We start from the raw sequence: 14840 nt of genomic DNA on the forward strand, positions 1-14840 counted from the left end.
TAAGTGTTCGAATAGGATCTCAGGCCACTCTAAGAAATTTAAAACCTACTTAGTGGTTTGTGAGTTTATGACGTGAGCCAGTGAAAAATCCGAAGAATTTACGGCCACTTATAGAGTGCACGCCTCTGAGGTAGGTGTCCCTTCGAGCAGAATAAGAAGCCTTCGGCGGGTCCTTCTTCGAGGGCTCTTGAGAAAATCTTGCCTTGCCTTTACCTTTGCCCTTTTTCGATTCACCGAGGTACATTATTTGACAAAAGCGTAGAATTTATTTATTATTTAATTATCCTATTTAGTATTACACTTCATTTACTTTATTTTTGAATATTCAACCAAGTATAGATATTTTGAAACGCAATGGAGGTGTTTTCTATTCGAACTATCGATTGAATTTTTTTTCCGTTTCGAATCTTTGATACTTTGATTGAAATAAATATTTTTCATCACCTCCTGCTCCTTTTCTCGTTTGACTTCTCGCACGAAGAAACTTAGTTAGAAAGCAAAGCACAGCGAGAAGTCGAGCCACGAAAGATCGTGTACTCGAGATTCTTGGTAGATAAGGTACGCGAGAGAAAGAAGGGTCTTTCTCATAAAATTCCCCCTCCCCATTCCCCCATAAAGACACCTAAGTGTTATTCGCTTGCATAACCTTTCGATTACATAACACCGAAGTCGTTCGCGAGGTAATACGCGCGAGATTAAAACGCGACTGGCCAATTAATCGATGTAAATTATTGTCTGCATCGAAGAAACCGAAGTGTTGTAAACTCCAAAAGAAGAAAAAGAAAGAGAATGGAGAAAAAAAACAAACGAAAATGACTATATCAAAGAAGTAAAGTAGTTAATTAGAAATATAATTAAGAAATTACGTGCACACACGCGCGCACAGCTTTAAATATTTATATACGTTTAAACGTAATTCGTATAGTTTCGTGTGACGTATAAGAAAATATGACGAGAAATAATTTGATAAATACGCCGAAACGAGAATATTCTAATGATGTATCAAAATTGGTCGAATAATATGGCGCTTAAGAAAGATAAGACCCCAATCGTTGGAATTCGAGTGGATTGAGAGAAAGGCTAAATTTATTGCTCGATCTTTCTCTTCGTTCGGGTCAACGACGGCAAACTGAGATGTAACGGTAAACTGATTGTGAGTCAGTCAGACAATGCTACTCACTACACAAACAGTAGTCGGTAATAGCAAACAGCTAAACTTTGCGACGTTTTACTACTGTTCGATTTAGTACTATCAGTCACCTACGGTTATCTAATGTTTCGTATTCGAGAAAACAGAAGAAGTTAAATCGATCGATCAATCAAAATCAATCATTCAAAAATGATTCTTTCATAGCGTAGTAATATTCTCGGTCATTGACGAGTAAACTGGCGCCTTGGGATGATGCCGAATGGATGGACCAAAAGAAGAAGAAGAAGAAGAAGAGGGGGAGAGAGAGGGGGGGATTGGGGATTTACGATGAGAGTAAAAATAGCCAAGAAAGAGAGAAAAGAGAAGAGGAGGAGGAATACGTCCGTTCATTGACGAAAAGCAATACGGTCGTCGGCTTTGGTCCAAATGAAAGAAATAGAATAACTAGGGGGGGAAAAGGGGGCCAGAGGGGGATTCAAGTGGCCACAAACGTCGGCCGTTCCACCCGCAGTTTCGAACGCACGCACACATAATATAAAGCGTATGATGATACACTAACAAACGGGATGCCTGTTACGCTTGACCGAAGAAGAAACCGAAACTATATCTTTGTTGCGCGCTTTTAATAATACGACGATAATGTGTCATAGGAAAAAGTTACGTGGTATTACATTAGAGATAGTTTACAAGTTGGACCGAAAGTTGTTTTCATATAGATTGTTTTATTTGAAATATCATTTAGAAAAGATTTCAAAGTTTTGCTTAGAAACGAGCACGACGAAAGTTTGGGTCCTCTCGTACTATTATTAGAGTAGCTCCAGCCAAGTGCATCGACTGCACGTTCTAAGCCGGTGACTGTTGGCTGCATTCAACCTTACGAATAAGGAAAAAAAGAGATAGAGAGAAAAAGATGATAAATTTATTAATCTTCTAAATCTCCTCGAGATATTATAATCGAGCTATTAAATACGAGAACCCACCCCCTTCCTAAAGAATGAAATCGTATTCGCATGAGACGCAAATATTTATATCATTTCAATTGGATGAAATAAAGAAAATAAATAAAAAGATATTTTATATAAATGATTATTATACGTATCAAAAGATGGATTACGATCTTATGAATAAATAATCGTGATGTGTAACACGCGGAAAACTAGTCGCGCATAAAACGCAGAAATGCATCGAAGACGTTGTTGCACTTCTACAGATAGTTTCGCTTCACGTCATTAAATCGTAGCCGGTTTCTTTGCTAGTACATGCCGGTGAAACTAAGACTCTTAGGTGTATACACCAACGAAGAACGATACGTATAGATGTAGAGTACGTACTCTAACATACGAAAGCGTCCAATTAAATCAAGGCCATCTTGATAACGTCGTTTAGAAGACTCGATCGAGCAAATGCACGGACATCCGTGTTTGGCGCCTTCGATCAATTTTTCTTTTTTTTTATACTTTTATTTATTTTTTTCTCTACGTTGGCATCATCATCAACGCAGCAGCATCTTCTTCCTCCTCCTCTTTCTCCCCCGCTTCTTCTTTTGGTAAAGTGTAAAATATTGCAACGCATGACCGAACGTTTAGAACGATACTCGTTGTCGGTTTTGCATCGCTAAATTTGACGTTAGATTTTCTAAATCTATCTCTCTAGAAGTTTAGAAATATATACCCATTTGAACACTAAATCAATTCTATGTAATATTGAAATAACAAACACTATCTAACGATTCATTTTGAATTAATTTGATTTAAAATAATGTGGTGTGAAACGACTGATAAATTTATTTGTTCTTTTTTTTTGTTGATTTTGACTTAGACCACTTTCATAATTATAGGCAAATATATTACTAAAGTTTCAATATATTAAGGGAAGATCTATTCCAACACGCGAATAGCTGAAGAGATCGAGGCCGTTAACCAGAACGAAGAGAAGAGAAAGAAAGTCCATGAGGAGGAGATCGTTCGTTCCTACACTCGTATATATATATATATACGTTAACGTTCTGCATCAGAAATAGATCTACGTGGTGGTTTCTTAACTACACCTCTAATCAATTTCAAACAAAAAACTCATCGTAAATCTGAAAACGCATAGTTTATATAGGAAACAGCCCGTATAAAGTTCTCCTCCCGTTCACCGTAAGTAGTAAAAGAAGAAAAGTAGCCTATTACAAATATGGCGGAGAGTGATTTAATTTGAAATAAATCAATCTCGACGTACTCCTAACAATAATTAACACTAACTAAAAGGAAGAAGAAAAAAAATGCGCGCAACTGTTGCAAATGGTAATCGATTAAATGGATAAATAATTTCGATAAAAGACCAAAATCTGATAATAGTTAGGAAAACAGGGTACTGCTGCTGCTGTTGCTGCTGCTGTAAGTAGTAAAAGAAATAAGGTTGCTATCGCAAATATGGCGGTTATAGTAGTATATGTATATCTAACATTAGAGAGGAAAGGATACTTGGGAACGCAAGAAAAACGCATCGATGCAAGTCGAGTTGGAGAACGTTGATTTCACGTCTGCCGCCAAGGAAATTGGAAACCATCATCCTGCTCGTTTGTTTGTCCAACCGACTCTCCGAGCTATCGTCGTGGCCGCAGACGAGAGAGAATCAGCCAAGCGTGTGCTCGTTCTCTCTCTCACTCTCTCTCTGTTCGGTGCATATCGAAAGACGATGCAATACGAATTATATATTCAACGGCAATGTTTTAGCGCCGATAAAGGACTACCGTGTTAATTGGCAGGTGATCGTATTAGCGATTAAACCTCACTTTTCATATCTTCCTTTTTCTTCTCGTCGAGTAATTTGTCTTATCTTTCTTATATTATTGGTTTATCTTTCGATATACACACGGTGTGGTTTTCTCCTTGTATCGCGCGCTCGTTAATATTCTAATTAAATTCATTTAATTAATAAACTATAATAAAGAGAGAATTATGGGTATGATATTTTGTAACAAACTGAACTTAACTCCGGAAACAATATACAATAGTATAGCATAAAAAATTGAGACAAAAGAAGCTTGAAAAACTGTTGTATACATGAACTAGCCTAAGAAAAATAATATTTAAGCTAATCGAATATAAAATGAAATGAAATGAAATGAAGCAATGATAAAAATGAAATTTCAGGCACGAGTACGGACCTGGTGCCACAATTATTGGGCATGTTCGACGAGCTTGCACGTCGTGGAAACGGTTACGATCACGATCACGTAGTCCTCTCGGCATCGTGTAATATACCAGCGGCTTTGCAGAAGCGATTGAGCTTGGTACCGCACTCCCAACGAGGTTCCATATTCGGTCAGCTTTGTGGCGAGGCAACTAAGAAAGGTAGTAGCGGTAGTGGTAGTGGTACCGGTAATAGTAATAGTCATCGAGAAAAGAGTGACGAGATGTGTGAGAGAACGGAAGAAACGGATACAACAAGTACGATAGACGTTGTGGTCACTCACCATCGAGTAGACAACAACAACGAAGATGACGACGAAGAGGAGGATGAGGAGGTCAAGGTGGACAAAGAAAAAGATGGAAGTAGATTGTCGATCAACGTTCTCGAGCAAGACGATAAGAAGAATTCATATGTACAAGAAACAAACGCCAATGCCAATGGACTGAATCAACTCAGGTACAAAAGAAGATGCAGAAGTGGAAGACCATTGTCTGGTAGTTCAATAGCCTCTAGTACATCGTCCAGTGGCTGCAGCAATCAGGGAAACACATGTGCGACTAATCCATACTTGGCTTCCGTCGAATCTTTAGCTGACACTTGTGCCAGTTCTCAAGGTACCATTTTGAATTTACTCAAACTTCCATAAAACAATTTATAATGTCTTTAACTCGGGTGATTATTCGTAGGCTCGGGTGATAGCGGAGTTGCTACGGTATCCGAAGCTAGCTGTCGTATCGGTAATGGTACCAATGGTCAAAGAAGGGACAGCACCGAAGGAAATACGCCCTGTCATCGTCCACGTTATTGCGATCCTCATCGTAATCCTGTGGAAAGAGTACTTCTCGAAATCATTGATACCGAAGCAATATATGTTGAACACTTGCGACAAGTCATACAGGTAAGATTGTTGAAGATTCGTTTGAAATTTGTCTTCAACGATCTATACGAATCTTTTGTAATCAGGGCTATCTCATCTTTTGGCGAGACAATCCCACGTCTTTTGTACATCAATTACAACTGAGTGATTTATTCAGCAACATCGAGGATATTTTCGAATTCAACAGGTACGTTATTTGTTAGAAAAACCTAACACGGATTATCGAGAAAATACGAATACCAAATATATAATATTTCATTTCGCAGAGAATTTCTCAAAGAAATCGAAAAATGTTCTTTTGATCCGGTTCGTCTCGCGAACACTTTCATCAAGCACAATTCAGGATTTAAAGTCTATACCGAATACTGTACAAATTATCCCAGGTAAAAACGCTCTTACCAATTGATTCCATTGCAAATCCCTAATGGCAAAAATTCCAAAGAAACTTTACGACATGCTAAAATTGTAGAACTGTCTCTGTGTTAACCGACTTGATGGGACAAGAGGAGACAGCCAAAGCTTTTAGAGAAAGACAGGCAGCTTTAGATCATGCTTTACCTCTGGGATCATTTTTGTTGAAGCCTGTTCAAAGGATTCTCAAGTATCACCTGCTGCTAGAGGTAAAAAAAAGTCGATCGATCGATCGATTCGCATGATTGGACAATCCTGATGAATAACAATTGTCGATGGAATTTTCAGAATTTATCGAAAGAGTATGGCGCAGGCTGTGACGCTCGAGAAAACGAAGCTGAAGGAAGAAATGCGATCGAGGGTGCACTCGCAGCGATGACTGGAATAGCGAAACACATTAACGCGATGAAGAGAAGACACGAACACGCTGTAAGAGTCCAAGAAATTCAATCGCTTCTTTATGGATGGTCAGGACCAGATTTAACTACCAGTGGTGAACTTATCGCCGAAGGTCGCTTCAGAATGAGAGGAGCCAAAGCACCGAGACATGCATTTCTCTTTGACAGGATGTTACTCCTGACGAAGAAGAAGGAGGATGGTTTATTGGTCTACAAAGCTCATATCATGGTCAGTTGCGATGTCTTATATTTTTTTAACTAAATCTATCGATCGAGCCAATATTTTGCAACATTTCATACTAATATTAAAATATTATTTCAGTGTTCCAACTTGATGTTGATCGAGAGCATCCCAGGAGAACTATTAAGTTTCCATGTAATACCCTTTGACAATCCAAGGTTGCAATACACATTGCAGGTAAAATATAAAACGAGAAAATATATTCTACGCAAAATGATGAATATGAAATAAAGAAATTAATATAATTTCTTTTGTTTTCTCTCTTCAGGCACGCAACCTGGAACAAAAGAGGGAGTGGACATTGCAAATAAAAAGGGTAATCCTTGAGAATTACAATGCTGTTATACCTTCTCACGCCAGGCAGCTGTTTCTACAACTTGGTCAGACTCAACACGAAGGTAATGGTTATTGAGAAATACTAGATGCGAAAGATTTTAATTAGCGGTTTATTAATTTTATACTAATTGAAATTAATTAAGCAGACGATTCTCCGACCGACAAAAGCTCGGCGAAAAAGTTGTACTCGGCTCCACCGGAATATTTAGAGAAACGTAAGCAAGAAAGAGAAAGAAGAAGATCGGAAACTGGTATCAGACATAAGTTCAAAAAGGGTACAAGAAAACCCGAGTCACCTGCTATCACTACTGAGGTAAAAATTAATTTTCTTAGCATTAACACTTTAAATCCGAGACAACAAAGTAAATGTAGGTGTCGATTCTTCAGGATTCACCGGCATCTTTACGGAAAAATCCTAGTCACGAGACTGAAGTACACGACTCGAGAGATCAAAATCTTAACAGATGTTCCGATGGACGTACTCTGAAAGTTAAGGTATACCATGGATGTTTTTTCAGAATGATAAATACTTTAGAATAAAATAATACTGTGAAAATATTTAATACTCGAATCTCATTTTTCATAGGATCGTTTTACTGGATGGCGAAGAAAATCCGAGCCAGGATTTCAATCTTACGTTTGCCTGAATCAATCGGACGAGGATCAAAAAGAGGACATGGTTGATATAGGAACAATTCAGGTGGAATCTGATCGTACGATCAATGCTTCTAGCAACGAGGAGAGCAAGCCAACGAATTCTCAACAAGTTGAAACCAAAGAGAACAATGAACAACAGACTGCAACGACGCCAGTAGCCCAAACAGTTGAGGAAATAGTTGGTCATATTCTGATGCAGAATCAAGAATTCCAAAAGTTGTTAGAAAAGCAGAGAACTAGTAGCAGCATAAACGTTAGACAACAGCAAAGATTCATCAAGAGAATTTCAGCTGACACTTCGGACGAAAGCGATTGCGAGAATGCAAATTACGTTGGGGGAACATCGAACAATCGCGTACGTTCATCTCATCGCGAAAGCCAAAGATTGGTGAGAACGAACAACGCATGGAATACGTTTTCTTCGTCCAGTGCACGTGACACGCCTCAGCCAGCTCTCAGGCTACTCTATGATAACTTCAAATCTTCGGATAGTAAGACTAGTGTACATGAAACTAGTAGTGCAAAGAACAACGTAAATAGAGTACACGAGAAGAGGGCTCTTTTCGAAGCTTTTAAAAGACAAAGTATCGTGACTGAGAGTAAAATCATAAAGACTGCTCTGAGAATTCGAGAGAACTCAACATCTACCAACGATGATCCGAATGAAACTACTCCTGTATTAAGTAACGATCAGGATTATTCGGAGAAGGCTAACGAAGTTCAAGTATGTTCGGAAGGAAAAGATAAAACTGATGATAATCAACAGGAGATCGTCAAGGAAACTGACGAATCCAAAGGTTTCGGTAACTACGATAATCTTCAACATGTTTGGGAAGGTCTTCAAGAGGAACAAGATGTTAATGGAAGTGACAGTCCAACCAGGCCGGCTATTTGGTTGACCAAACTCTGTGAAGGTTTACCAACTTCTCCGCAAAAGTGTGGATCGTTGCCTCGTAGCTTTCAGATCAATCCAAATTCTCCTCAACCTAGCGTGACCAAATCTCGATTTCTTCAAAGGGATGGAAAACCAATGACCGAGAGACCTTTTACGATAGCCTCGGACAAACCTGCTGAGATCAATCTCGAGGACATGGAAAGATATGCTTCGAGTTGTCAACCCGAAGGTAGGATTGCTAAATTTCCAACATCTGTTTCGACATCAACCTCAACGTTTTTCTGCTCGCTCGATGATACTTTGAACGACGCTTACTCTGAAATTCACATGGTTTCACCTACGACCACCAACATTCATCCTGATCATAAAATTTATAGAGCCAATGGTAGTACCATGTTCAAAAATGTATTGTCCAAAGCTGGAAGTCGTTTGCAAGGTCTCAGAAATACTCTCAGTACTGAAACCCTCGAATGCAGCGAAGAGATAGAAAGAACAAAATACTTCCGTTCATTGAGTAATGTAAAATCAAAGAGAAAAGGCAAATCTAAACATTCTAGAGAAAGTTCTTCGGACGTTGAGGAACTGGTTGGATGTGTATCAGCTGGTGGACCTTCGGATTATAGAATACCATCGTTGTATTACAAACAAGGAAGTTCTAGTTTGGGTGCTCGTATAGCTCAATCCGATTATGCAGACCCTACTGTACTTTTTGCTGAAAACAAACGCAATGGTCAACAAGCATCCAACGTTCCCGAAGAGACAACGAAAAAAGATGAGAATTCGAAAGAATATGGAAGGAATAAGGAAGAAGAAGAGGAAGAAGACGAGGAGGAATCTCCCAGAAGAGAAACTAATCGACGGGAAAGCGAAACTGATAGTTTCTACGAAAGATCCTTCGAAATCATTGAAAATTACGTTGACGTTGATGTCGACGAAGTTTTTCGGGACAGTGCAATATTCAGTGATGCCGATGATGTCCTCCTAATGCGTTCAGACTTCAGAGAAGCTGGTACGTCGTCTGGTAATAAACAAAAAGTAGCACCTCCAGTTCCTGCAAAAAAAAGATCAGAATATTCGTCGGTGTCATCAACAGTGTCATCGACGGTATCAAATAATGTTCAAGAAAGTACGATTGGCAGACCTTACGTAGCACAAAAACCTGATTACCTGAAAATCAAGTCAATATTCTTGAAAACACAGAGTAATAATAGTCCAGAAATTAAAACTTCATCTGTTAGGTCGTCCTTCATGAAAAGAGATGTTGAACGAAAGTGCATAATGAGTGACGAAGCTCCAAATGAAGGACCTGATGATGTTCCCAGCAATGATAACGATGATGTATCTGCTGGACAAAGTCAGGCCGGTTGGGTTAAAAAAATAGTTTGTCAATTGCAAGGACACGTTGAGACATAATTTAATAGCATAAGAATAATTCTTTTTTTCTATCCCCTGTCTTTCAAAATTCCAAGACGTAATCGACGATCTAGTGTTGTTTTTTTATTTCAATGAAATTTTATCTCAATTATTTTTCGTTCTATTATTTCTTTTTAAGTTAGAAAAATCGTTCGATTCGTTTGAAATTTCATGGATTGATCTCTATTACGTACGAATGATATTTCGTGCTTAATTATAATTCTTGTTTAATTTTATTTTATGTATTATCGAAAACGGAAACAAGTACTGCCTATTTTTACTTACTTCGTGTAGAAAGTACAATTGTTAATTTAACAAGAGATGTAAACGTGTGTGACGCGTTCTTTATTTTATTTAATTCTAATATCTTTAATATTCAAAATTATTTTGTATTATCTGAATCTAATAACGCGATACTCTAATATTTTTTGGACGAAATTCAATTAAATAATGAATGTTTTTTTTCTCAGAAATATCAATTAATTTTCTCATCTAATTGTAAGAGAAAACCTGATCCAAGAACGAGTATCAATTTTGTTCGTTGTTTGAAGAAAGAAAGAAAGAGAAATTGTGTTCAACTAGTAAGGTACAACGTAAGCATTATCTATTCAAAATCAAAGAAATAATATTGTATCTATGAAGGAAGTAACTGATGTTACGTCGCATGTGTTTCAGGATAGATTATGTTATTTTGTATAAAGCTAAAAATTAAAGAGAAAGAGGACTCTATACATTGTTGTATCGTAACGTGCTGTTAATGTATATAGTAATATAATTTTTTTGTAAAATTTCAACTGCGATCAGCTCCAATCATTTATCCTGTTTTGTTTTATCTTTACCCCTTTCGTTACGGCATGCTCGTTCCTTATAAATTCGTTCGTACATGAAAAATATTATCGACACTTTGACTATCATTATGCAATGTCACATACATATAAAAATATATATATGTTATGCACATATATTATTTCAGGTAGGTTTTATTATGAGAATGTCTATGTACAGTAGAGGTTTAGAACTAGTCGTGCTTAAAAATATAAGTTGTAAATTATACATAAGAAATCATAAATTATATTTTCACAATACTGTATTTATATAAAAACTTCTAAAATCAAAGCTTCTCATAAGTCGAAGATAAAATTCGTTATACACATTATGTACAACTGCAGTAATTACGCTTTTAATTACTACTTCTTCCATTAACGCTCAGTCCTATATATTTTTTTTGTTCTTATTCATTTTCTTTTTGTTTATTTTTTTTTTATTTTTTTTTTTTTTTTTTAATATATTTCTTGGAGAGTCGTTCCTCTTCCTTGTCTCGCAATTCGAATATAAAGAATAAAATAACATTCATTTGTCGTCTATATGATTTAAGGAATCCTCCTCCTCTGCAATCGACGTTGCACAGATGATTCATATTTATTATTGTTTTATAATTACATTTGTTATTTTATGCATAGCGATTAATGTTGTAATAGTTAATGTGAAATAATGAATCTTCGATATGCAACATCGTTTATTATCGGAGGATGATGCTCCTTAAAAAAATCTACTTTCTCTTTTTTTTATCGAGTTACATTATCGTACCATATTTTTGTCTAGAATAATTATATTCCATCATGAAAGAATATTCGTATCCGTTGCTATATGCATGTGTCACTAAAGCTTTGGTTAACAACATATCGACGAATAAATTTATGTATGTATATAGAATTTCTTTATCCTTAATCTCACGAGCTAACGAAGTTCTTGAGAGAATACTTTTTTTTCTTTTTCTCGTTTTACACAAAATCACGTATATTATTTATCTCTTTTATCTTTTATAATTACTTTTTCTCCTCTTCAAAAAGCTGCTTTGCATTATTTAAATATAGATATATATATATATATATACACACACACATTTATTTACACACGTGTGTATGTATGCATATACATATATACTTAATCTTTCTTTCTCTTTTTCTTATTCTTCTTTTTCGTTTCTTTTTCATTTTCTTTAATTTTTTTTTCAAAATATTCGAATGTCTTTTATACTTTTTAATACATTATACATTCGTCTCTTTCTCTCCTTAAAAATTAATACAAATTAGAACAAAAATTCAAATTGTTACAACTTCTCTTCGTTATAAAAAAGAAATCTATTCCGGGTAATATGTACGTAAATAAAAAACTTGAAATCAATGTTTCTACATTATACACCATAGAGACAAAGTCATCAATCAATCAATCAATCAATCAATCTATCTATCTATCTATCTATCAATCAATCAATCTGGTCGATGTGGACAGGTACACAATTATCGCTGTAATACCACTACATGAACCTAATTTTTCTGTTCTTCTTTTTCTTTCTCTCCTCTCCTCTACAAATAGATTTAATATAAATCACTATTTCGTTAACTATTTTCACTATAAAAAAAGATACAATAAATACATATATATATATAGTCAATTATATACAGATTTTGCACTTAAAATTCAATTTTTTGCAAATCAAATTCCTCCTTTGCAAAAGAGTTGAATTTGGACCGCAAAACCTGTATTATATATAATATATATATATGTATTAAATATATATATCAGGACGTTCTAAAACTCGTGGTCGTGAGCAGAATATAGATATGTGTTGATCTGCGTATGTATAGGTTTATGGACACTTTCTTTCTCATTGTCAGTTACAATTAAACGTTACGTGTCTTTGTGTTAGTTTGTTTGTTTAATATATGCGATTTGTTTTATCTTTTAAAGGGGGGAATTATTATATTTTTGTTGTTGTTGTCTTTTTTCTTTCGTCTTTTCGTTACTTCGTCGTATCGCGCGGTGTGTTTGGTCTATTCATTATAATTATTATTTTAATAAATGTCAAAGCTCTCGCTCTCTATTTTTATTTTCTCAATGAATTACTTCGTCGTTGAAATGTTCTCTTTTTAAATCCTACATGCTCGTACACGTATATACAATTAAACTAACAGAAAATTTTACGTTATTTTCCTTTCGTTTGGATTAATATCTTTTTTTAAAATTTTCTCTGCGTTTTAATATATTTTTTTTATTGTTTTTATTGTTGTCACGCTATACGCTCGCATGCCGATCATCTATGAACATCTATATATTTTCTCTATTTTCAAATATTATTAATTGAAAATTGTATTAGAATCGTGTTTTTAGAAATTATTGTCGTTATAATAATAACATCGAAAACTTTTGTGGACCGACACGTTCCTACGAGGAAAAATATTTTACGAGACACACACGTACATAAGCATGCTTGTGTGTTTACGTCTAATTAATTTCTTTTTTTTATCTCTTTTCTTTTTTTTTGTTTTAGCACGAATATCGTAATGTTTACAATGCAATTTTGATGCCTCGAACGATGCAGCACGCATAAAATCTCATTAAACATTTATATTTCATATATATGTATATCGATTTCTTTTTCTATTTTTTCTTTCTATTTTTTTATTTTTATTAGTTAATAAATAAAAGCAAAAATTACGTATTCGCGTTCCTTGTTAAGAAAGGAACTTTTATTTCTTATTTTTTTTTTCTTTCACGAGCGTACGCGTGCTACATTTATTATATTTTTTTTGTTACTTTTCCCTTTAATTTTCAATTTTTTTTTTGTCATATTTTTCTTTCTTATATTTTTGGTTTATTTTTTTACGAAATTATTTCTAATTACACAACATATATACGTACATCAGTCAATCATTTAATCCGTCATATAACACAATAATTATTACGATCTGTGCTACAACAATGTCTTATCAAACTTTTTTTATATTAAATTCATTAATTCCTTCATTTTAATAATTAATTACGGATCTCTGACGCTTGTACTCTTCGTTAAAGTTAGAAAGAAGATGCATCGTAAAATATTTTGCACATATTTTTGTGTATATATGTATGTGTTTCTACGTGGTATATGTATTTGTGTATGTATTTGTTCGTGTGTGAGTGTGTATTAAAATGCATAGCATACGACCATAAAACGTACCTAATATATGACTAAATTTTTTTATTTAAATACGATTAATAGGGAAGACATTGTTGTATCTATTTTCCTTTTTTAATTCTTCCTATCCTCCACCACCATCTCATTATCATTATCATCCTCACCATCATTATCGTCGTTTAATTTATACCGTTAAGTATGCATATTTGTTCATTTCTCCCCCCATCTCCAAAAAATAATGAATGAATTACCGAAAACTTTGATTGAATAATTCGATTTGGTGTTTGATTGCAACATAGCAACGATTATAATATATTACAGGCTTAATTATCAAACATGTCTTCCCACAAACGGGTAAGATATCGTTTCCTTTCTAATATATTTTTTATTTACACTTCGCATTTGAATTCGGCATTCGGCTCGCTAAGGCAACGCATGAGAGGAAATAATATAGCAAATGATTGATTTTTAAATCTCTATCTTGTCATCATTTTTAAATGCAATTATTTACGTGCACGCATTTACATAAATTTCTTTTCCTTTCCTTTACTTTCGTAAAACAAATCCAACCTCGTGAAGTAATATATGCATACATATTATTATATATATATATATATATATATATATATATATACATGCATATATTATTTCAAATCACAGCACAGGTGGTGTAAAAGAAATAATCGTATCAACGATGCATAGAAAACAAAGAAAATGTATAGTAAAAAGAATATAAGAAATATGATCTTAAAAAAGCGTCGCTATAAATCTCTATAATATATACTAACATTATACAATAATAAAATAATTATTATTACAATGATATTTTACAATGAAACATAAGTGGGGAATAAGTAATGAATGAATCATACTTTTCTTTTTTTTAATTGTGAACAAATTAACGATAATTATACCACCCATGCTCCGCCATGATGAACGAGCGCGAGTATAGGAAGCTTTTATATTTTGCATCTCGTCTCACTAATATTATGACAATAATAATAATAATAATAATAATAATAATAATAATAATAATAAATTTTGTTGATAATATGTAATACTTTCTTCAGTCATCTATATCCTATGTACAGAGCAAAATTTTATATAAAATACCGAAATACTTCAACATTTCCAAGAGAAGTCCATCTCCATCTTCTTCTTCTTCTTTACGCATTCGACGATACTTTTTACACGTTTCTCCTTCTTTTTTTTAATTATTAATTCATTATTGCGTATGCCTGTCTTTCTCTCTTTCACTCTCTTTCTATCATAATTTGTAATTATTAATAATGCATACACAATAATTGGAAAAAAGAAAAAAAAT

At 34.5% G+C, this 14840-nt stretch overlaps 1 protein-coding gene and 1 long non-coding RNA gene across 4 annotated transcripts in view; one reads left to right on the forward strand and one right to left on the reverse strand.

The window, feature by feature from the left end:
- Positions 1-9636, forward strand: part of LOC122515799 — a 43714-nt gene extending 34078 nt beyond the window's left edge. For 2 of the 3 annotated variants that reach the window (XM_043633258.1, XM_043633259.1), the window contains exons 2-12: positions 4291-4944; positions 5017-5228; positions 5294-5394; positions 5474-5590; positions 5677-5827; positions 5907-6245; positions 6339-6434; positions 6526-6655; positions 6740-6906; positions 6966-7088; positions 7180-9636. In XM_043633258.1, coding sequence (XP_043489193.1) covers positions 4291-4944; positions 5017-5228; positions 5294-5394; positions 5474-5590; positions 5677-5827; positions 5907-6245; positions 6339-6434; positions 6526-6655; positions 6740-6906; positions 6966-7088; positions 7180-9558 — 4469 coding nt within the window. In that variant the 3' untranslated portion in view covers positions 9559-9636. The remainder of the gene's footprint in view (positions 1-4290; positions 4945-5016; positions 5229-5293; positions 5395-5473; positions 5591-5676; positions 5828-5906; positions 6246-6338; positions 6435-6525; positions 6656-6739; positions 6907-6965; positions 7089-7179) is intronic. The other variant, XM_043633260.1, reaches the window with a different exon arrangement.
- Positions 1833-4342, reverse strand: LOC122515865. The gene is made up of 2 exons (XR_006303414.1): positions 4305-4342; positions 1833-2023 (listed from the first exon to the last, which is right to left on the reverse strand). It is a non-coding gene; the product is annotated as an uncharacterized LOC122515865 (long non-coding RNA).
- Positions 9637-14840: the final 5204 nt, after the last annotated feature.

This window comes from Polistes fuscatus, unplaced genomic scaffold (genome assembly GCF_010416935.1).
Source record: "Polistes fuscatus isolate 324 unplaced genomic scaffold, CU_Pfus_HIC Scaffold19, whole genome shotgun sequence".
Taxonomy (NCBI): domain Eukaryota; kingdom Metazoa; phylum Arthropoda; class Insecta; order Hymenoptera; family Vespidae; genus Polistes; species Polistes fuscatus.